This window comes from Chlorocebus sabaeus, chromosome X (genome assembly GCF_047675955.1).
Source record: "Chlorocebus sabaeus isolate Y175 chromosome X, mChlSab1.0.hap1, whole genome shotgun sequence".
NCBI lineage: Eukaryota > Metazoa > Chordata > Mammalia > Primates > Cercopithecidae > Chlorocebus > Chlorocebus sabaeus.
In genome coordinates, this window is record NC_132933.1 from 134701861 (window position 1) to 134722874 (window position 21014).

General features: G+C 39.1%; 1 protein-coding gene across 2 annotated transcripts in view; it reads left to right on the forward strand.

Annotated features, from left to right (window-relative positions):
- The window catches only part of BEND2 (BEN domain containing 2), a 56281-nt gene extending 42926 nt beyond the window's left edge, over positions 1 to 13355 (forward strand). The window contains exons 10-14 of one of the 2 annotated variants that reach the window (XM_073013263.1): positions 342 to 542; positions 2004 to 2125; positions 3834 to 4062; positions 6910 to 7113; positions 13180 to 13355. In XM_073013263.1, the coding sequence (XP_072869364.1) occupies positions 342 to 542; positions 2004 to 2125; positions 3834 to 4062; positions 6910 to 7113; positions 13180 to 13355 (932 nt within the window). Of the gene's footprint in view, positions 1 to 341; positions 543 to 2003; positions 2126 to 3833; positions 4063 to 6909; positions 7278 to 13179 lie in introns of those variants that run through there. The other variant, XM_073013264.1, reaches the window with a different exon arrangement.
- Positions 13356 to 21014: the final 7659 nt, after the last annotated feature.

The window sequence follows — 21014 nt, forward strand, 5'->3', positions numbered from 1 at the left end:
TATGCACCTGCAGCCTAACATATGCACCTGCAGCCTAACAATGACATGTGTTCAAACTAATGAAAGAGAGTAGTTCAATACAGTAAGCTCAAGACCAGCAGAAGTGAAGAATGTTGACAGTTTGGCAGATGGTGTCAAAGAGCCCCATTTAAGGGAAAGGAAGAGATAAGCATCGAAAAAAAAAATTCACCCAAGTAGAAATTCATGAATTAGAAATCAGTTTATCAGCATTTGCCTTATTTGAAGAAGAAGAAAGAAATCAGTGTAATTCTCTTGTGTACTTTCAGGATACCCTTGCATGACAAAACCAAGGATGTTCCTTTTTCTCTTTATTTTTAAAGGCTATCTTGGTGATCCAAAAAGAAATGTCAGAGTACTTAAAACTCATTTACTGGCCGTACGAAATATGGCCAAACCTAAGCAAGCAGCCTGCTATTTGGTTCGTATTTTGTTCTCCAAGGAAATCCTGATTGGCAACTCAGTGGATATCCATTTGAAAGACAGCCAGTCCCTTGACCCAAACAAAATGGCTGCATTGAGAGGTATGTGTACATTAAGTGATAATGGAATCTTATTTTTAATAATCATTTGGTCATATAATGAATGTTATTGGCAGTTGAAGGAATAACAATGAAGTCTGTGTGAATCTTAAAACTCTTCATTTTTTTCACCTGTCTGACCCTGATTTTACAACTTAATAATATATCATTGGTAACAACTTCCAAAGAATAAAAGTTGTCCATTGACTTGAATGGTTGAATAAGACAAGCCTCATCTATTATAGTTGTTTATGGTTAGTACTAAGTCAATTCTTTAGCCCTGAAACTTGCTACTTTAAAAAAAAAAAAAAAAAAAAGGAAAAAGCTTCCTCTGCCAAAAGGTGGGGGAATTAAAGACTTGTCAGTGCTGGAGACTAGCAACACAGAAATAGAATTTTTTGATTAGTCCTTTTTAGCCTCCTGCCTTCCTCCCTTCCAGACATGTCTATTGAGATCCTAGAACTCATGAATACTAAGTATACTACAATGAATAAGTGTTTCTGCCTATGAGGAGCTCATAGTCTAGAAAGGGACATGTTGATGGAAACAGATACATCCCAGTCCAGTGTGGTAGTGTTGGGGAAGCTCAGAGCAGCTGCTTTGAGGGAGTTGGGGAAGGCTTAACTAAGGACAGGATGTTTGAGCTGGATTCTGAAGGACTCCTTCACTAGGTAGAGGGAACAGGAGGATGTTCTAGGCAGAGGGAAGAGCTGGGGAAGATAGACACAATGAGTGAGCCCCTGGTGTAATCATGTTTGCAGTAACACTATTTTCTCTTGATATGTTTCCTTTTAGCTCTGATTTATCCATTGGGTTATTAAATGGTCTGAACACCCTGAAAGTGTCAACATTTGGTTACACACTTAAAATTGTTTTTCAGACACATGGTCTTGCTCTGTCGCCCAGGCTGGAGTGCAGTGGTGTGATCATAGCTCTGGTGCAGCCTCGAACTCCTGGGCTCAAGCAACCCTTCCTCCCCAGCCTCCTGAGTAGCTAGGCCCACAGGTGCATGCCACCATACCCGGCTAAGTTTTGTATTTTTTAGAGAGATGAGGTCTCACTTTGCTGCCTAAGCTGTTCTCAAACTCCTGGTCCTCCTGCCTTGACCTCCCAGAACACTGGGGTTACAGATGTGAGCCACTGTGCTCGGCCTACACCTTTTTTTTTTTTTTTTTTTTGAGCAACAAGAGCTCAATATTAGCTTCCTACGTCAGTGTTTTAGGGGATCTCATGGTAGGGGAAATAATTCAGCAAAGCATCCTCATTGGGTGGAATTTCTAAATTCTCAGAAAGAATAAGAGAAAAGGATGAGAAGTAGAAAGAGACAAAGTCAGTATTTAAGAGTCCAGAGTGCTCACCATTACACAATGGAACCATCTAAAAGTCAGTATTTAAAGAAAAAAAATTTTCGTTAGTTTGTTAATTTTTTTTCTAATTTTCGTGAATACTTTCTGCTGTTTGCAGAATATCTGGCAACAACTTTTCCCACCTGTGATTTGCGTGAACATGGAAAAGACTGGCAGGACTGTATTTCTGGTATCAATTCTATGATCTGCTGTTTATGTTCTGAAGCCAGGAGTACTCCAGTAAGTTATTTTTCATCTAAATATGGTTACTATTACCTGAGTTTGTACTGTGTACAGCTTCAGAACTGATAGCATGAGTTACAGGCTCTTTAGGCCGTGTGCTAAAATTCTCATTAACTTAACTTAGGGGGCATGAGATGTTCTTTCAAAAGCATACTGCATGTTTATTTTACTTTTTTGAGATTTATGCTCTATAAAAATATCCTAAAGATAAATAAAGTGCTATAATTAGTATATTTGAAGCCAAGGATAATACTAGGAAAATAGTTTCAGCTACAAAGATATTTGGCAAATCTTTTTCAGTATCTCACCGAGCAACACAGAAAGGAGCTAGCTGTGTGCTCTTTGGCTGTTTCAATGGTAGCTGAGGAGGTGCAGGGGAAAATGCAGGCACTTCATTACTTGTTCACTTTTAGTGATGATGGAACTTGGTGAAATAAACACGTTATGACGTTAAACGATTACAGATATTTTACACTCCATATAGTTATGTGATAACAGAAATCTAGTTTCTCTATCCTCCAGTCTATCTTCAAAGTACATTAGAGATTTTTGTTTGTTTTACCACAACCGGGCCATTAGGGAAGAGTGTCATATCTGTTGTCTTTTGATGAAATATGTATCTTAATGACAGTTCCTAATTTCCACCAACCCCCTTTTCTTCTGGCCATGTCTAGTCGCTCCTGTGTCTTTAGAGTAAGTTTATGGAAACAATTTGCCAAGAATATTTGTAGCTGAGCGTATGTTTTCCTGGTGAACGGGTTGATTTCAGTGATAGCTCAAGCACCATCTGCCTGAAACCAAATCTGCTTATTTTTAACATTCCATTTTATAGCCTTCAAAAATTGCACCCTAAACAATTTGAATGTAAAATTAAGACACTGCCTGGAAAATGGTAATTTGCATATTTGCTTAGGTGTCAAAAGAGAAGAGAAGCAGTGTCTGCCAAGTGCCTGCTGTGTGCTTGACTAGGAATGGGACAGGTCCTTGTCACTCAGAGTAGGTCCACAACCCAGCAGCAGTGGACCACTGGCAAGCTTGTGAAAATTGCAGGGTCTTGATTCAGGGGCAAAATTTGCATTTTAGCAAGACCCTCCCCAACCTCCATCCCCGATGTGATTTGCGTGCACACTAAAGTTCAAGAAGCGCTAACCCAGAGCAGTGGTTGTCAACCTTGGGTGCATATTAGAATTACACGAGACACTTAAAAATAGTTACTAACGCCTGAGCTCCCCACTCCTACTGCCAGAGATTCTGGCTGAATTTGCCTAGGGTGGGGCCCAGCACAACCATTTGTTTTTACAGATCCCGAAGGTCATTCAAACGGGCAGCCAGACTTGAGCGCCACTAGGGAAAAAGAATACAAACAAAACATGAGAAACAAAAAGTGGTCATCTCCAAGAAACTCACTGCTTTGTTTATTTGTGAAATGTTTATTATGCACTTAATTTGTACCAGCAGTTCTCATTCAGTTCCTTAGACAAAGCTACAAAATCCTCCAAGGAGCAGCGGGTCATGACAGCTTGCGGAAGAAGCCGCCCCTTTCCTTCTTTCCAGATAGTATTGCGACAAACAGTATTCCTATGGCTTCAGCCCACCTTTTAAAGAGTTAGTTGCTTTCCTAGGGGGGGCCTAGTAGGTGGTAGAGCACAGACATATTTTCTTGCTCTGGGACTTTGTTTACGGATATGGTTTTGTATTTCAACAGAAAACTGTTCACAAAAATAAAAAACTTACCAACCCTGTTGCACCAGCATCTGCAGATAGAAATGACCATAGGGACAGAGATGGTGGTGAAGGCAGTTCTTGGATGTTTCAGCCAATGAATTATTCTGAAATGAGAGAAAAGGGGAACTTGCAGCCAAACAGTGATTCTATCCCTGAAGAAATGCAAGAGCCTTCCAGTGATAATCCAGAGGAACCTGGTGAAGCATGGGGTGAGTTTTTAAAAAACTTATTTTTAAATAAATTCTCTTGCTGATAAATGTTGAATCTGAGTGATGCATTTTTGGGGCTCATTGTACTATTCTCTCTACTTTTATGTGTGTTTGAGAAATTTCATCAGAAAGTGAAACAATTTAATGTCTTTTATTAATGAGTTAATGACATATATAGACACATGGTTCTGGGACTATTATTTTTCCTACGGAAAGTGGCTCTTTGCCGACTCACTGGACCATGTGAGCTCTGATAAGGCACTGCCCTCCGTGGTGAAGGGGAGGGGCTGCAGCTGAGAGACACTTCTTGTTCTCTGTGTGCCTGGCACATTGCAGGTGTGCGATAGGATTTTTGGCACGAATTCGTGAATCTCATCTCTCAGAACATTGTGCTCCCACTGCTAAACTGTCTGCTAAAGGCGCCTCCTGCTTTGATGGGTGTCAAGTGGCAGTGGTTCAGTAGTGACTGTGCCACCTGCCACTTGTGCTTCCCAATGCATCTTCCCAGGGTGCTGGGTTTTAGCATCACCCATACCGATGAGTGACATCTGAAGTAGTAAAACTTCATTCTCTCTGTACCCTGCCCCCATGTTAACCCTAAGTAGAATACTACCTGGGATCCTTTTCAAACGAAATCATTGACAAGATATAGCTTTATTTCTTCCATTATAAAAGTAATCTAACTACTGTATTTGTTAAGATTGTACACTACAGACACAGACTGGATAAATTAAACAACAACACAAGTCACCAGTTGAATAACTCCTGTATTCAAAGAAGCAAAGAACCGAGTGAGTCTCAGGCAGGCAAGAACTAGAGCAGCCCCAAGACTGTGAGAACTTGGGCCACATGTCTCTAACCCTGACTCAGCTATAACGAGGGGACGGGGCAACTAAGCCCACTGTGAGCCAAGCAGTCACTGTAGTGTGTGTGGAGTCCGTTATGCCATTTTATTTTAAAAATTGGAAAATATTTTTAAGAGGGGGAAGAAAGCTCCCACGATCAAAATACTTTAAAAAACTGTTGTGGGCATTTTCATTTTCCTCCAGTTTTTTTTTTCCTGTGAACATTTGGAAACATTATGATTCCCACATAATTACTCCCCTTCTCTAACATTATAATATGTATCTATTTTTCCTCAAGAATCTACAATCTTCGTAATCTTTGCTCTAAGTAGGATTATAACATTCCATTAATTAAGTGCATCCCAATTTATTTGTCTCCTACTTTGTTTCTTTTTGTTGTTGTTGTCATTTTGGTTTGAGGGTTTTTTGGAAGGGGATTACAAATCAGTCTACAAAAAAACAGTCTTCATTCAGTTTTTTTTTTTTTTTGAGATGGAGTCTTGCTCTGTCACCCAGGCTGGAGTGCAGTGGCACAATCTTGGCTCACTGCAACCTCCGCCTCCTGGGTTCAAGCGATTCTCCTGCTTCAACCTCCTGAGTAGCTGGGACTACAGATGTGTGCCACCACGCCCGGCTAGGTTTTTTTTTTTTTTTTTGTATTTTTAGTAGAGACAGGGTTTCACCATGTTGGCCAGGCCGATCTTGAACTCCTGACCTCAGGTGATCCACCTGCCTCAGCCTCCCAAAGTGCTCGATTGCAGGTGTGAGCCACTGCACTGGCCGATTCAGATAGATTTTTTCATACTTTGGATTATCTTAGGTTAGGTTCTTAGAAATTGAATTACCAGGTTAAAGAGTATTAACCTTTTTTCCTAACCCTTGATAAATATTACTAGGTAAATCTCCCAGAATTAAGTCTTTGGACCCATTAAATGTGTTTCTAAAGAATCTCTCCTGCTAAATGTTGAATCTGGATGATTCAATAGTTTTTATTGCCACCTATTAAATGATGGATGTTCTAAGATGAAGAATATACTTACTGACTTAAAATAATTATATTATATTTTTAAATATATTTTATTTAACAAATAATTATTGTATGTAAAATATAATATTTTTCAAATAGAGTTAATTTGAATCACTATGGACTGAAGAGAGATGATGATGATTAAGCTGTAGAGTTGAGAAATAAAAAGTCTTAAAACTTACTTTTCATTTCAAATAAGATCTCTAAGATACAATATGTAAAGTGAACCAGCAGTGTGTTGATTTAAAATGAATTTAATACTAAATAGAAAACCTACATTTTAAAAATTATAACTATTTCGGGAAGAATCATGGAGCTTATTTTTGAAAAAATCTTTCTTGTAAGTAGGGAAACAGTGCATTAAATTACTTAGAATTTGTTACTAAATGTAATTTTAAAACTTATTGTATCCTAAAAGGTAACAGCATATTAAATCTTCCTGTTGAACCGTGGTAGCATGTGTAATCACAGTGATTTCTACCTCATTTCTCATGCTGTCTCATAATCCACTAAAAACGCAAGGCTTTAGGCTGGGCACGACGGCTTATACCTGTAATCCCAGCACTTTGGGAGGCCGAGGCAGGAGGATCGTTTGAGTCTGGAAGTTTTAGACCGGCCTGAGGAACAAAGTGAGACCCTGCCTCTATAAAAGATAAAAAAAATTAGCTGGGGATGGTGGGGTGGACCTGTAGCCCCAGCTACTTGAGTGGCGAGTGGCTAAGCTAAGAGGATTACTCAAGCCCTGGGAGGCTGGGGCTGCAGTGAGCCGTGATTGTGCTACTGCATTCCAGCCTAGGCAACAGAGCAAGACTCTGTCTTTAAAATAAATAAAAATGTTTAAGGCCTTAGATTTTTAACCTTTCAAATTCTTGAGCTTAACAATTCAGAAAAATCAGTGTTTCTGTTTCAGCCTTTAAAAAATAATGCAACCTAACATCTGCTGTGAAAATTGACATCTTTCTCTTTTGCTTCTAGGCTATTTTGGAAGACCTTGGAGAAATATATGGATGCCATATTCAGTACTGACTTTGGCAAAAGCTAAGTCTTGCGCAAGCCTGTCAGCTAGATACCTTATTCACAAACTCTTCACAGAAGATGTCCTGATCCAAAGTAACGTCTATGGCAGTCTAAAGCATGGCCTGTATGCCCTTGACCCTAATAAGATTAGTGCTCTCCAAGGTTTGTTACATGTAGAGTATGTCTGAATAAATAAAAGCCAATTGTGTTTTAAGAGAAGGGCAGAAAGAAGAATCCATTCAGGTTGTGTTTGTTCTGGGGAGAATGGAACTTTTACTGAGTCCCTCATTAGAGTACAGCAAGGAGCAAGATCATGAATTGTATTTCTCTCTGCATTTGCGTTCTTAGGGCTAATTGCTCTGTCTTGAATGGCTTTGCTAGACAGGAAAGGGGTTATTGACTGTAGCTCCCTGCTATGGACTGCCAGGGGTATGAAAACTCAAAACACCTTCATTGACTGAGGAGCAAGGTCAAAGCTAAAGGGCTTCATCCATTTGCAGAAGTGTCAACAAAAGCACAGAAGGTTAATTTATAAGTTTTTCTTGTGCACATTAGCCTAATATAGTCTCTGTGACATATGCTAAGTGAAGTAATAAAGCTTCTAAAAACTTCTTGTGAAATCTTAAATTTGGACAAAGTGGAAGCAAAATATTTCTTACTTGTGTCACTGGCACCCAGCAAAGATGTAGCTCTGATCTCAGGTGGTTCCTACCTTCATATCATACATTTTCATAGCCAACAAATTTGAACAACACTGGTGTTTCAGAATAAAGAAACCTGGTTTTCAGCTAGCAGCTTTTATAAGCATTTGTTATCATCTAACCCAATTGTTTTCAAACATTTTTTTTGCTGCAACCCATAATAAGAACTACATTTTACATTGTGACACAGTACATGCCTCTGTGTGAGTGTGACTTTTAAAAACCAAAGCAAAAGTTTCACAAACAGTACTTACTCTATGAGTGTTACATTCCAGTATTTTCTCTTCCATTACATTTCTTTCAAGTACTGCTATCACTGATTTCACAACCTAGTAATTGGTCACAACTTGCAACTTGAACATCACTGAGCTAACCTACTAGGCAAAAAAACTAAACTCAATTTCCCTTACTTTATGGTTAAAAAAAAAGTGTGTAGACAATTCTGAAATGAATGTGTTTATGGAAGAAATAGTGTCTTTCTAATTACTTTTTTTTTAATGCAGGGAAAAATAGGTGACTTTTATAGTTCTTTAGCATCTAGAAAATATTACTTCTTTAAAAGTTGATGAAAAATATTTTCTAAGCCTTTTATCATTTTATCTCTCACTGAATTATATTAAAATCTGAAAGATGTCTTTTGCAGTAAACAAATATTCAGCACGAGTTTGATGTATTATCCACATAGGGCAGATTTTAACAAATTTCTCCTAAGGCTCAAAGTTCTATTGCTTTGTAGAAGGACAATCATTTCAGTTATTTCAGCAGAGAGAAGACAGTAGAGTCATTGTTGTCCCAAGGGGCAGAGCCAGCCCCAAGGAGTAGAAGCTGACAAGAAAGTCTGTTTCACTTTAATATAAAGATAAAATGAACTTGGAGAAGGAAGAGTCAGAGCAAAGGCTGGGTGATCAGATATGAGAGGAGAGACCTGAACTCGTGGGAGAACTGGGATTATGACCCCTAATATGATTTCTGTGAAAGTACTGCTTTATTTGAAATGAGTTGAAACATACAGAAATGTATGGAAAATAATATAATAAATACTTGTCTACCCCCGTCACTGATAATAGACATTTCGTGTTTTGTGCTCCACGTTTTTGTTTTTAAAAAAATAATAAAGCTTTACTGATATAATTAACACTCCAACTCATCATCCCTTTCCCTCTCCTGCTCCCCAGAAGTAATCACAGTCCTGGAGTTGGATATATCATTCCCATGCATGTTTGTTTTTTTTTTTTTTTTTTTTTTTTTTTTTTGAGGCGGAGTCTCGCTCTGTCGCCCAGGCTGGAGTGCAGTGGCCAGATCTCAGCTCACTGCAAGCTCCGCCTCCCGGGTTTACGCCATTCTCCTGCCTCAGCCTCCCGAGTAGCTGGCACTACAGGCGCCTGCCACCTCGCCCGGCTAGTTTTTTGTATTTTTTAGTAGAGACGGGGTTTCACCGTGTTCGCCAGGACGGTCTCGATCTCCTGACCTCGTGATCCGCCCGTCTCGGCCTCCCAAAGTGCTGGGATTACAGGCTTGAGCCACCGCGCCCGGCCCCCATGCATGTTTTATACTTTTGCTACCTATGTTAATAGATCCATAAATAATATGTAATATTGTTCTGTAGTTATTTTACTTTATTTTTTCTTTTCTTTTTTTTTGAAATGGAGTCTTGCTCTGTTGCCCAGGCTGGAGTGCAGTAGTGTGATCGTGACTCACTGCAATGCTGCACTCCAGCCACAAACTGGTGGGCTCAAGCAATCCTCCCACGTTGGCCTCCCAAAGTGCTGGGATTGTAGGTGTGAGCCACTGCACTCGGCATGTGGTTGTTTTAATGTACGTAAATGGGGATATACAGTAATCTTTTTGCACAACTTAAAATCACTCAACATTATGTTTTTGAGATCTGTTCATACATTTGAACTGCTGATTCATATCCCATTGAATGAATAAACCAATTTATTGTTGTGTTCTAATATAGTTTCTTACCCTAATATTTTGTTATTTGAGGGAAAAGTTTCTGAAAATTAGTAGTCAAAGGTAACTCTGTCCAGGAGCCAAAGGTGTAGATTTCATATAAATAACTATTATCTGATGCTCTCTGATGAGAGTTCAGTATCACTTAAGGGCTCTTAATTGATAGGGAGGAAGTTAGTAGGCAGATTTGCAATTAGCGAACAACCCTCACTCCTTAAACCCCCATCCATGTCTTTATATTGCAGAACTGTCGAATCTTAGCAATAGGAAATACTTTATAGGCCCTCTAATACAACATCCCACCCACAGCAGGAACTCCTATCTCAACTTTGACAGTCACCTCCCCTGGGCTTTGAATACTTCCATTGATGAGGCACCTGCTGTCTCAGCTACAATTCATGGGAAAGTTCTTCCTTCTAGTGACTCAAAATGTACCTTCCTTTGTAAATCATACACATTTGTCTTGGTTATCCCTTCTCTACCTAAACAGGGTCAATCCAATCACTTTTCACAGGTTGGGCCTTCAAGCAGTTAATGACAGCCATCACTTCCTGCTGGAGCATTAGGAGATCATAAAGACACTCCCTTTTAAGTTCAGAACTGAGTGAGAGAGGGCTGCTCCATTCAGGCAGGTGAAGATAAAAATAGCAGCTTTATTCTTCAATCGTACATGTCCCATTCATCCCAACTTTCCAATGTAGAGGTCTCTCCACATGGTAGCATGAGGGTTGGAGAGGAAATGTTCTACCCAACCTTTTCCCTCTTAAGCCTTATGCTTTTTCAGTTAAATATTAACATTTCCCTTCAGAATTCCTCACATACATGTTGCCCTGATCCCTCATGATTTGATTCAATGACTACCTTCAGATGTGCTTAAATCCACCCAGGATACAATAGTACAACCTCTTAGGCTGTTAATGCAGCCTAAAATGTCACATGCCATTTAAAAATTTATGGTCAGGTCAGGCGCAGTGGCTCATGCCTGTAATCCCAGCCCTTTTGGGAGCCAGAGGCAGGAGGATGCCTTGAGCTCAGGAGTTCGAGACCAGCCCGGGCAACCTGGTGAAACCCTGTCTCTACAAAAAATACAAAAATTAGCTGGGCATACACTGGCTACTAGCTACTCCCTAGCTACTTGGGAGGCTAAGGCAGGAGGGTCACTTGAGCCTAGAAGGTTGAGGCTGCAGTGAGCCGTGATTGTGCCACTGCACTCAAGCCTGGGTGACAGAGTGCGACCCTGTCTCAATGAAATAAAATAGAATAAAATAAAATATATGGTCAACTAAGACCTCTAGATCTTTCTTGCTATAACTGACATTTATATTGTTAGTATTCAGGCTGTTACCATTTATACTGCTAGCACCTTTTAATGTTAATGTAAGAAAAATATAAATATATTTTTTGCTGCATCATATCTTGTCAGTGTAGGTCAGCATTCCCTGAACTGTATTTCTCAAATTCAGCTAGATGTTAGTAGGTGTTTTAGGTGTTTCATGAAATACCTTTTCTTTTTTTTTTTTTTTTGAGACAGGGTCTCACTCTGTTGCCCAGGCTGGAATGCAGTGGCGTGATCACAGCTTAATGCAGCCTCGACCTCCCAAGCTCAAATGATCCTCCCACCTCACCCTCTCGAGTAACTGGGACTACAGGCATGCGCCATCACACCTGGCTAATTTTTGTAATTTTTTTGTAGAGATGGATTTCACTATGCTGGCCAGGCTGGTCTCAAACTCTTGGGCTCAAGCGATCCACCCGCCTCAGCCTCCCAAAGTGCTGGAATAACAAGCGTGAGCCACTGTGCCCAGCCTTGTGAAATACTTTTAAAGTCAAACGGCTAGGAAAGACCTTAAGCAAGCACCCCAAGGACCTCAGTCAATAGATGGGTTTCACTTGACTGTCATTTTCTTTTATTTTGGAGACAGGGTCTCATTCCTGTTGCCCAGGCTGGAGTACAGTGGCTAGATCATGGCTCACTGCAGACTCAACTTCCCGGGCTCAGGTGATTCTCCCACCTCAGCCTCCTGAGTAGCTAGGACTACAGGCATGCGCCACCATGCCTGGCTAATTTTTTTGTATTTTTAGTAGAGACAGGGTTTAACCGTTGTTGCCCAGGCTGGTCTCGAACTCCTGAGCTCAAGCAATCCGGTCGTCTTGGCCACCGTGCCTGGTCGACTGTCAGTTTGAAAACTGAATGCCTTTAGCCATCAAGCCTGCCTAAATCTCCCAGTCTTGATCCCTGACCTTCTGTTGTCCTGTGCACTGCCACCTCCCTCATTTATGCGTCCTACCAACGCAGCTGTATCTCTAACATTTCAATCAGCAAAAGGAGGCTCCACTTGTCTTTTCTGTGGGATTGTTCAGAACCCTGAATATGCTTGTGTGCAATCTTAAATCCCCAAGTGGTGACTAGCTGCAGAGGGTAGCATTTCCCATTTGTGCAACTAGCACCTTTTTCCCCAAGAAACTTCTTTTATGACTAGCGTTCCAGAGAACACATTTTGGGAAACACCAGTCAATTTAGGCTCCTTGTTGCCACCTGTTGAAAGCTTTGCATTGTATTTGTCTTCCAGTGTGGTAATTATCCCTCCCAGCTTTGCTCTTGTGGGAAAATGGGATAAACATTTTTTCCAGAACTTATTTTTGATTAATAAAATGTTAGCAGGATAGAGTGGGATACCGAATCCAGTGACATACCACAAAAACCTTTTTCCAGGCTACCACTGATCCATTAATTAATTAGTCCTTTGGGTACGAAAGCCTTTCAACCTTGACACATGCTTTGCTAAAATATTTGGATATATGTGATGTTTATGGCATGTTTATTAGCCTGTTAACCCTATTGAAAAACAAATGAGATTAATGTAACTAACTAATGCTAACCTGTAGGGATCACCAGATCCTTTTCCAAGGGCTGAAAGGCACTTAGGCCTTTGATTACCTAATGATGTGCCCGAGGGCAGCCCTGCTCTTCTAATAAACACCTCTCTTCCATACCTTTCTCCTTGTCTGTCTTCTCACTTTCTCTAAGAGTGCTCCTTGAATTATGTTACTCTGTCACCTTCCCTTTTAGAAGTCTTCCTCTAATTGCAAGATCTAAATACCCTTATTCCTTTTATCAGAGATAAATCCAGCAGTACCAGAAAAGTTAGCAGTTACAGCTTCTTCCCTCTTAAAGTAGGATGACACTGCAGCCTCTTGTTCATTGCAGAGGCTTAGCATGTCTCTATTCGAGCTGATAAGTGACATGCTAGATGCTTGTTTGATACTTTTGAGAGTAACAAAAGTTGACCTTGGATACTCAAGGCAGCAGAGGATTTCTATTCTGGTATGTGGCAAGGTCATGGGAGATTGTTCCTTTATTGTGATTTAAGCATGGTGCTGTTTCATATAGTTCTCTTTCTAGATTAAAGAATTTGTTCAGCTAATTTAATAATGATTATAGCCTATGTGTTTTAATTGAAGTGTTAATGATCCTTTCACAGACACCGTAGTAGAATGAAAGTTGAATGAATTGATTTCTCTGAGAAGTGATTTGCAAGTAAACTGTTATGTCTTGGGTCTTTACCACCAGAGTTCCTCCAAGAAAACTACCCAATTTGTGATCTCTCGGAAAATGGAAGGGACTGGAAGTTGTGTGTGACCTCCATCAACAGCAGTATCCGTAGCCTTAGACATAATGTCAGAAGTGCTGACGCCAGATCTCAGTCGCTTCCAGCAGTGACCCCTCCAGAGTCGGAGCAGGAGTAAAAGTCAAGAGATCCCAACGCCACTGACAGAAGCACCTGAACGGCAGCTGCCAAACTTTTTTTTTTTTTTTTAAACTGTTAAGACTATTTTGTAAGTTTCTCAAGTTCTAATTCCAAAATCAGCCTGCTGTACTGGCAGAGTAGTTTGCATTAACACCTGTAGAAATTGCCAAACTTCTTTTTCTGCTCATAAAGGAGGTAGAATCACATTAGGAAGATGTGTAATGTTTAATCTGTGAATTTGATGACAACCTTTCATTGAGGGAATGGTAGTAAACTCATGGGCTTGTGACCCATGGCTTTGTCTTAGATAATTGACATTAATATACTTTTTTTTTTTGATAAGGCAGAGAAAGAAATTCAATAGAAAGTAAGGAGTCGATCAGTCAAATAATATAAAATGGTAGTTTTCATTGCCTTTGAATGTGGGGTGAGAAGAGCAGTACACTTAGCACGTAATGACAGATGACATCTGAGTGTCAGTGAATAAAGATAGGTAGGGAGCCGTAGAAGAGGCACTGGGAAATATTTGCCAAGCATAGAAACTTGCAGGCACTAGACATTGAGTATCTGCCAAGTACATCGTAACCAAGGGCTTAGATCTTAATGCCACTAACTCAGAAGTGAGGTGTGGTTTACATATAACCAAAGCACCCACAGTACCTTTCTTATACATCTATCAGAATCATAGGCTTGACACATTGTTTGACCTAAACTTTCCGATGAGACCTGTGTTCTTTTAATTTACTCCTGATGAGAACAACATTTCTTTAGTTACCTCCTGATAATATCTTAGCACTGACGTTTTCTCAGGGTTAACGTAGAAAATCATATTATAAAACGGTAGTTCCATTTAGGTAGGTTAGATTTAAGAATATGCTACTATAAATGCTAAGGATCTGACCAAATTCAGACACTAACGTAATTTTTGGTTTCCGAAATGTCTGGGTGAAGGTTTTAATATGTTTGCTGTATTTTTCTGATAGATTCTACTAGTTGAAATGCATACAAATGTAAATCTTACAATGTTTTAAGTGAAAAAAGATTCCAAATTCAGTTAGAAAGAAGTGATTTTAAAGGATATTGACAGGATTCTTAGAGAATTAAAAAATAATCCCATTTTGCTCATGCATAGGATTTTATTTTTAACATTGGCACTTGATTTTAAAGAACGTTCTTGAATGTTTCAGCCATGGGAAGTACTCTATAATTTCATCATTCGACCATTTGTGCTTAAGAACCATTTTGCCAGGTTTAATGCCATCTTTCAGCTTCTAACCTTTCAAATGGCCCTCAGTCACATCTGTTTTATAGCATTCTTAGGTATTGTTCAAAAAGCAATTTTTTCCCTTGTAGGAGGTCAGCCTTTAGTTTTGGTCACTGGCTTCTGACCCATGTCTTTGTCTTAAATAATTGACATTAATATAATTTGTTTTTTTGATAAGGTAGAGAAAGAAATCCAATAGAAAGTAAGGAGCCACTCAGTCAAATAATATAATTCATATAAAACTTGACAAGTCTTTTTATTTTCGTGACTTGCGAGATTTAGATTTTTTTATGTGACCGATTTGTAGAATGAATACATATTTTCAAATATATCTTTTCAAAATTCAACTTTTAGAGTATTTTAGCAAAATTTAAGTATAGTTTATAATATACAAGTATAGCTTTTTAAAGATAAGATATTAAGGATTTATTTTTAAAAATAATTCTCTGAATGATTTGTTGTAGTAGTTGCCTTCAGCTTAATAAAACCATAGTACTTCTACATACATCTTTATAAGTTAAACTATGCCTACAAAGGTCTTAAAAAGTAGATAATTTACTGGGCGTAGTGGCTCACACCTGTAATCCCAGCACTTTGGGAGGCCGAGATGGGTGGATCACCTGAGGTCAGGGGTTCGAGACCAGCCTGGCCAGCATGATGAAACCCCGTCTCTACTAAAAATACAAAAAAAGTAGCCGGGCATGGTGGCGTGTGCCTGTAGTCCCAGCTACTCAGGAGGCTGAGGCAGGAGAATCACTTGAACCCAGGAGGTGGAGATTGCAGTGAGCCGAGATTGTGCCACTGCACTCCAGCCTGGGTGACAGAGTGAGACTCCATCTCGGGGAAAGAAAAAAAAATTGATAATTTTAAAAATCTTGCATTAAAAAAATCTTCCATAAAGGGCAAAAAGGCTTTAACTTCCGTAATTCAGATTTAATCCAACTAAGATAGTCTTTGGCTTCACCGTTCAGTTTCATAAGTTATTTTACAAACTACTAGTAACAGAGCTAATACAGAATAGTAATCCACATTATAAACATAGATCAAAAGACCACATCATACCCCATAAATACACGCAGTTATTATTTGTCAATTAAAAATAATTTTTTTAAAAGAAAAATACAATTCGACCCTAGGCAAGAAGAAATTTCAAATTGTATATGCAAATTTTGAATTTGGTTAATATTTTGTGGTATCTGAAATATTCCCTGGACTAGAAGCAAAACCACAGAAACAAAACTTTACATTTAGAAGAAAATTTCCAGACTTCTATTGCTAACTTTATTACATTAGTGGTTTTCAGAAGTTATTTAAAGCAGTCTTGTCTGATAGAACTTTCCACCATGATGGAAATGTAAATAAACATACCACATTAAAAATATAAATTTGCAATGTCCAATAGGCTTGTACGGCTATTGAGCACTTAAGATGTAACTAATTAGACAGAGGAAGTAAATTTAAAATTTTCTCTCATTTTAGCTAATTAGAATTTAAATTGAAATAGTCACAAGTGGATAGTGGCTACTGGGTTGGATGGCACAGTTCAAAATGCCCCTTATTTTAAAAAAAAGTATTTAAAAGTCGTTCCCATGGCTTGAAGAGGAATAACATACACATAACTTCTTTAAAATCACATTTTGTTTGAGATGGAGATCTTGCTATATTGCCCAGGCTTATCTGGAACTCCTGGGCTCAAGAGGGAGGATCACATTTGACTGGACAAAATAAATTTTATGAAGATGTTTTGTATTTCATGTTAAAGTGGATCTTTTCTGTCTTCAAAATTTAACAAGTTAGTTCTATTACTGTATTAGTCCAATGTTAAACATTTCAACTGCCTGCTCATAAGACTTGTTTTTGATAAATAAATGTATCTTTAATGTTTTGTTTTGTTTCCCAAATAAATACAATAAACAAACATTTAAAATGCTCTTAATATAGATGCTCAGGTTGTTGTTTTAATGAACTCATCTTACAGAACTTTTGCTGATGTTACCTACAGTGTTTTATATTAATGTAACACATATTTTTCAGCCAGTTTATTAAATGTGGCACAGCTAGAATGTTGACTTTCTTCCTTGATAAGCAAAACAGAATAGTTTAACCCAGTAACAGTAATTTACCATGGTAGATATAAGTCTATTGAAAACTTTGGCAGTACTTTGTCCTTCCTGAGTAAAATCTAAGTGTTATTAACACATGCCATTTTTATGCTTTAATATTTATTTAAATATATGGTAATATTTTTATTTTGGCCAGCAAAGCTAAGATTTTCAGCTCTGGCTTTCAGTTTTCCTTATAGCCCATATCCATATCTAGTGGAGTAATTTCTCCATGGAGGTCTGACATTATTAACTCTTCTGTAGAGTAAAGCACTTATCACCCCTTCATTTCATCCTAACTTATTTTAATTCACAATGCATCAAATTTACAATGACCTTTCTCATTATGCTAAAAAAATATGCTCATCTACTTCAACGTAGAATAATTTGTAATCTCAAATTAACTAGTAAAATCAATTTGGAAGACTGATGGGTGAGACAGGTACAAATCTCAGTCCACAAACACAGGCGGGCAGGAAATCGAACTTAATTTTTCTATAACTACTTAATTTCTATTAAGAGCCTCCATGCACTGGAAGTAGAAACTTAATCTTAATCATTCAAGGCTTTTGACTTTCCTTGGAAGACAAGAAAACAACCCGGGGCATCGACGGAGGTTGGGAGAATACCAATGGGTGGTGTTTCCGTCCTTTTCTCCAGACTTACTTCTAAGTTCTAGGGGTCTTCTACAATTCCAAGCTGGGGAGAGGATATCAGAATCAGATTCTTGTCGTTTTCTGTAGCCATCATCAGTTGAAGTGTGTGTGCGTTGTCCCAGCTGGTCTTCATTTAGTGGTCCACAGCTATTTTATTTTTAAAAATTCTTAGATATTAATATATAAAGCTATTTTTTTTTTTGGAGACAGGGTTTCACTCTGTCACCCAGGCTGGAGTGCCATGGAGTCATCTCTGCTCACTGCAACCTCCGCCTCCCAGGTGCAAGTGATCCTCCCACCTCAGCCTCCTAAGTAGCTGGGACTACAGGTGTGCACCCCCACGCCTGGCTAATTTTTGTACTTTTTGTAGAGACGTGAGTCTTGCTATGTTGCACAGTGTAGTCTCAAACTCCTGAGCTCAAGTGGTCTGCCCACCTTGGCCTCCCAGAGTGCTGGGATTACAGGCGTGAGCCACTGCACTCAGTCCCACAGCCATTCTTATTCCTGTCCCCAAGTTCCATTCAGATTTAACAGCTCCTGTCTCCATCCCTTTCAGAACCCTCTCAAGCTCAGGGCAGTCATTTTCGTGCTGCTTCCTTACTTTGCATCCTAGGAAATGTTTTGTCCTGTTCTCCATATACTTCCATACAGGACTGGCTACATCATTTGCAGGCCCAGTGCAAAGTGATGAATTCACTCTTGACGCTACTTAGCAGTCTTTTATTTTTAAAGTTTTTTTGGGGGGATAATTTTGGACTTACAGAAGAGTTGCAAAAATAGCACAGAGTGTTCCCATATAGCCTCCCCTGAGCATGGTTAACAGCCACATAACCGTGCTACAATGATCAGAACTCAGAAAGGAACCTTGGTACAATACCGCCAACTCCAAACTGTCTTTGTGTTTCACTAGGTTTTCCACTAAAGTTCTTTTTTACTTCCAGGTTTCAATCTAAAGTCCCACCTGGCATTTAGTTGTCACATCTTACTTTCATTCAATCTGTGACAGCTCCTAAGTCTTCCTTTGTTTTTTCCTGATCTTGACAATTTTGAAGAGTACTGGTCAGTTGTTTTGTAGAATGTCCCTCCCTTTGGGTTTGTCTGATGTTTTCTCCTGATTAGATTGAGGGTATGCATTGCGGAGAAGAAACCCCAGAGCTGATGTGCTCGTCTCAGTATCACAGCCTTCTAGATTTTTCCATAAAATAGTTACAAGAACAGTTCAGTAGTTTGCCCCAAATCATAGAGCTGCTAGCAACAAAGCCAGGACTAGATCTAAAGTCTCACTTTCATGCGAAGGGTGTTATCACTAACCCATAAATCCCTTCACATATTTTCAATACCACTGAATTATCCAGCAGTTGCCTTCCAGGATTGTGACGGCCAATTCTTTGTTCAGCTATAGAACAATGGAATGGGGGCATGAAGAGGCTGCATGGTGGACAGATATCCTGGAAGAAAAATAGTAATTTCAAACAAAGCGAAAGTTAAGTGCTGGCCCAGCGTCCCTGCTGCTTCATGAATGGTGATGATGATAGTGGTCACGGCTTATTAAGATCTGGCTGAGGGCCAGGCACTGTGCTTTCTGTGTAGGCAGAACTGTCCCGCCTCAACTCAGTGTCACCACTGTCCTCCTTCTAGAATCTGTGCTTTCCAGAAGAGACACTGAGAAGCACATTCCCCAGAACTCTTGCCTTAGTATAGTTCCAGTTGAGAGTTTGTCAGTGAGAGAAACTTGCATGAAATTTGAAGGCAGAAGAGAGCGAGAAGCCATTATTGTCCATGGCCAGACATGTGGGTAGGCATGAGATTTACAGAAGCTTCCTTAAGGAACTCTTGAGAATCACACACTTCACAGCAGACAAGGGTGGGACTAGGGGAGGGAGGGGATTTCCATTGCTTCTTTAGAACCTCAGCAGCTTCCCAATAATCTTTTTGACAATCTTCTACCTCGGTGCTTTAAGCTGAGGTCTCCAGTGTCTGCTGCCTTTATCTTCGATGACACCTTCTTTGACCTTGTCTTTCCTACCTCTTTTAATAGTCCTGTAAACCACTAATTCCTATGCTAAAATCCTTTTTACCTGGCGTACATAGCATGGCTTCTGTTTCTCCAAATAACTCCTGATGTAGTATAACATGTTAAAGCATTTGATCCTCTCACTATCCCAGGAGTCAGTGCCATTAGAAACAGGGACTCACAATCAATTGTGCCCATACCCACCAGTGAGCAGTTTAATGAATATTTCAGATATTTCTTAGCAGTAAAACTGAATATCTTTGTTATTAGGATGTATGCTCTTATTTGAAAAACATGAAGATCAAAATTTAATTTCTTTTATCTTTCAAATATAAAAGGCTGTTTCCATATGAAAGCATTTCCAGGAACTCTGGAAGCATTCAGAAACCTGAGGACCAGAGATGGATAAATTCCCTTCCTTCCACTTTGTGGCATTAGAACGCACAGCGTCAGCCTGAACATCACTCACTTGCTTAATTATTTGTCTTCGCCACTAGCCTGAGCTTCCGGAAGGCAGAGACTATGTCTTTGGTGCCTAACACCGAATAGTAGATGCCCAATAAACAAAAGCATTCCTCAGTTACCCTGCCTTAGCATGCCTGAGGGTTCATGATTAGTTTTATTTATTTGGTTTTAGCCTAATTTGACCTTTTCCCCTGTGAAAATGTAAGTTCTGTCTGTACTCATCCCTTATGCCTTCATTGTTAAATCTGTTCCTCAAAGTTGGTTTGATTTCAAGTGTGAAGAGAGCATGAGGACTTCTGAGTCCTAAGAGAGATAAATGTGTACTAAGATAAATATATAATTAGGGCTGCAATATCCTTTGTAAAAGGAAAAAAATTGGAAACGATGTGTTTTTTTTTTTAAAAGTAAAATCATGGCTCTCATATAGATATAAAATGAACATATGCTGGAGATTTTATTGAATCTAGTGCTAATGAGGGAACTGGTAAGATGTTACAACCATTTCAAAGGACAATCGAAAGAATGGACACATGTAGACATCAGGAATATGAAAGTGAATGTGCAAATGAAGGCAAAATTGGTTTCTTCCACAGCGAGGAGAGGCAGCCGATTGAATCTCCATCTATAGAAGCATTGCTTCAATTATACACAATTTACAGAATCCAAAAATGGTTCAAAGACAATGAAAGGTGCAGAAGCAGAATTTGAGAACCCAGAAGGATGTGCTCTAAACAATGCTGTTTTCCATCAAAGCACATTTTCCTCCCGCTGGGAATGTAAATGTCCACTAATAGAGAACTTGTAGTGTAGATGAAGAAACTCCCACTCCAATGGGAAAATAGGCATCCATTAAAAAGAATGTGGCCAGTATCAACATGAAAGGCAAGACATAGATTAAAAATACTCACAATACATATGTCTGATAGAGAACTTGGATATATTATATATTTTAAAATCCTATAAATCAATGATAAAAAGATGAACAATACAATTTAAAAATGGGCAAAATTCTTGAATGGGCATGTGATAAAAGAAGATATAGAAAGGGCCAATAAGCACATGAAAAAGTGCTCAACATAATCGGTCATCAGATTAATGCAAATTTAAATTGTAATGAGATGCCAGTATCCATCCATCAGCATGGCTTACACTGTGA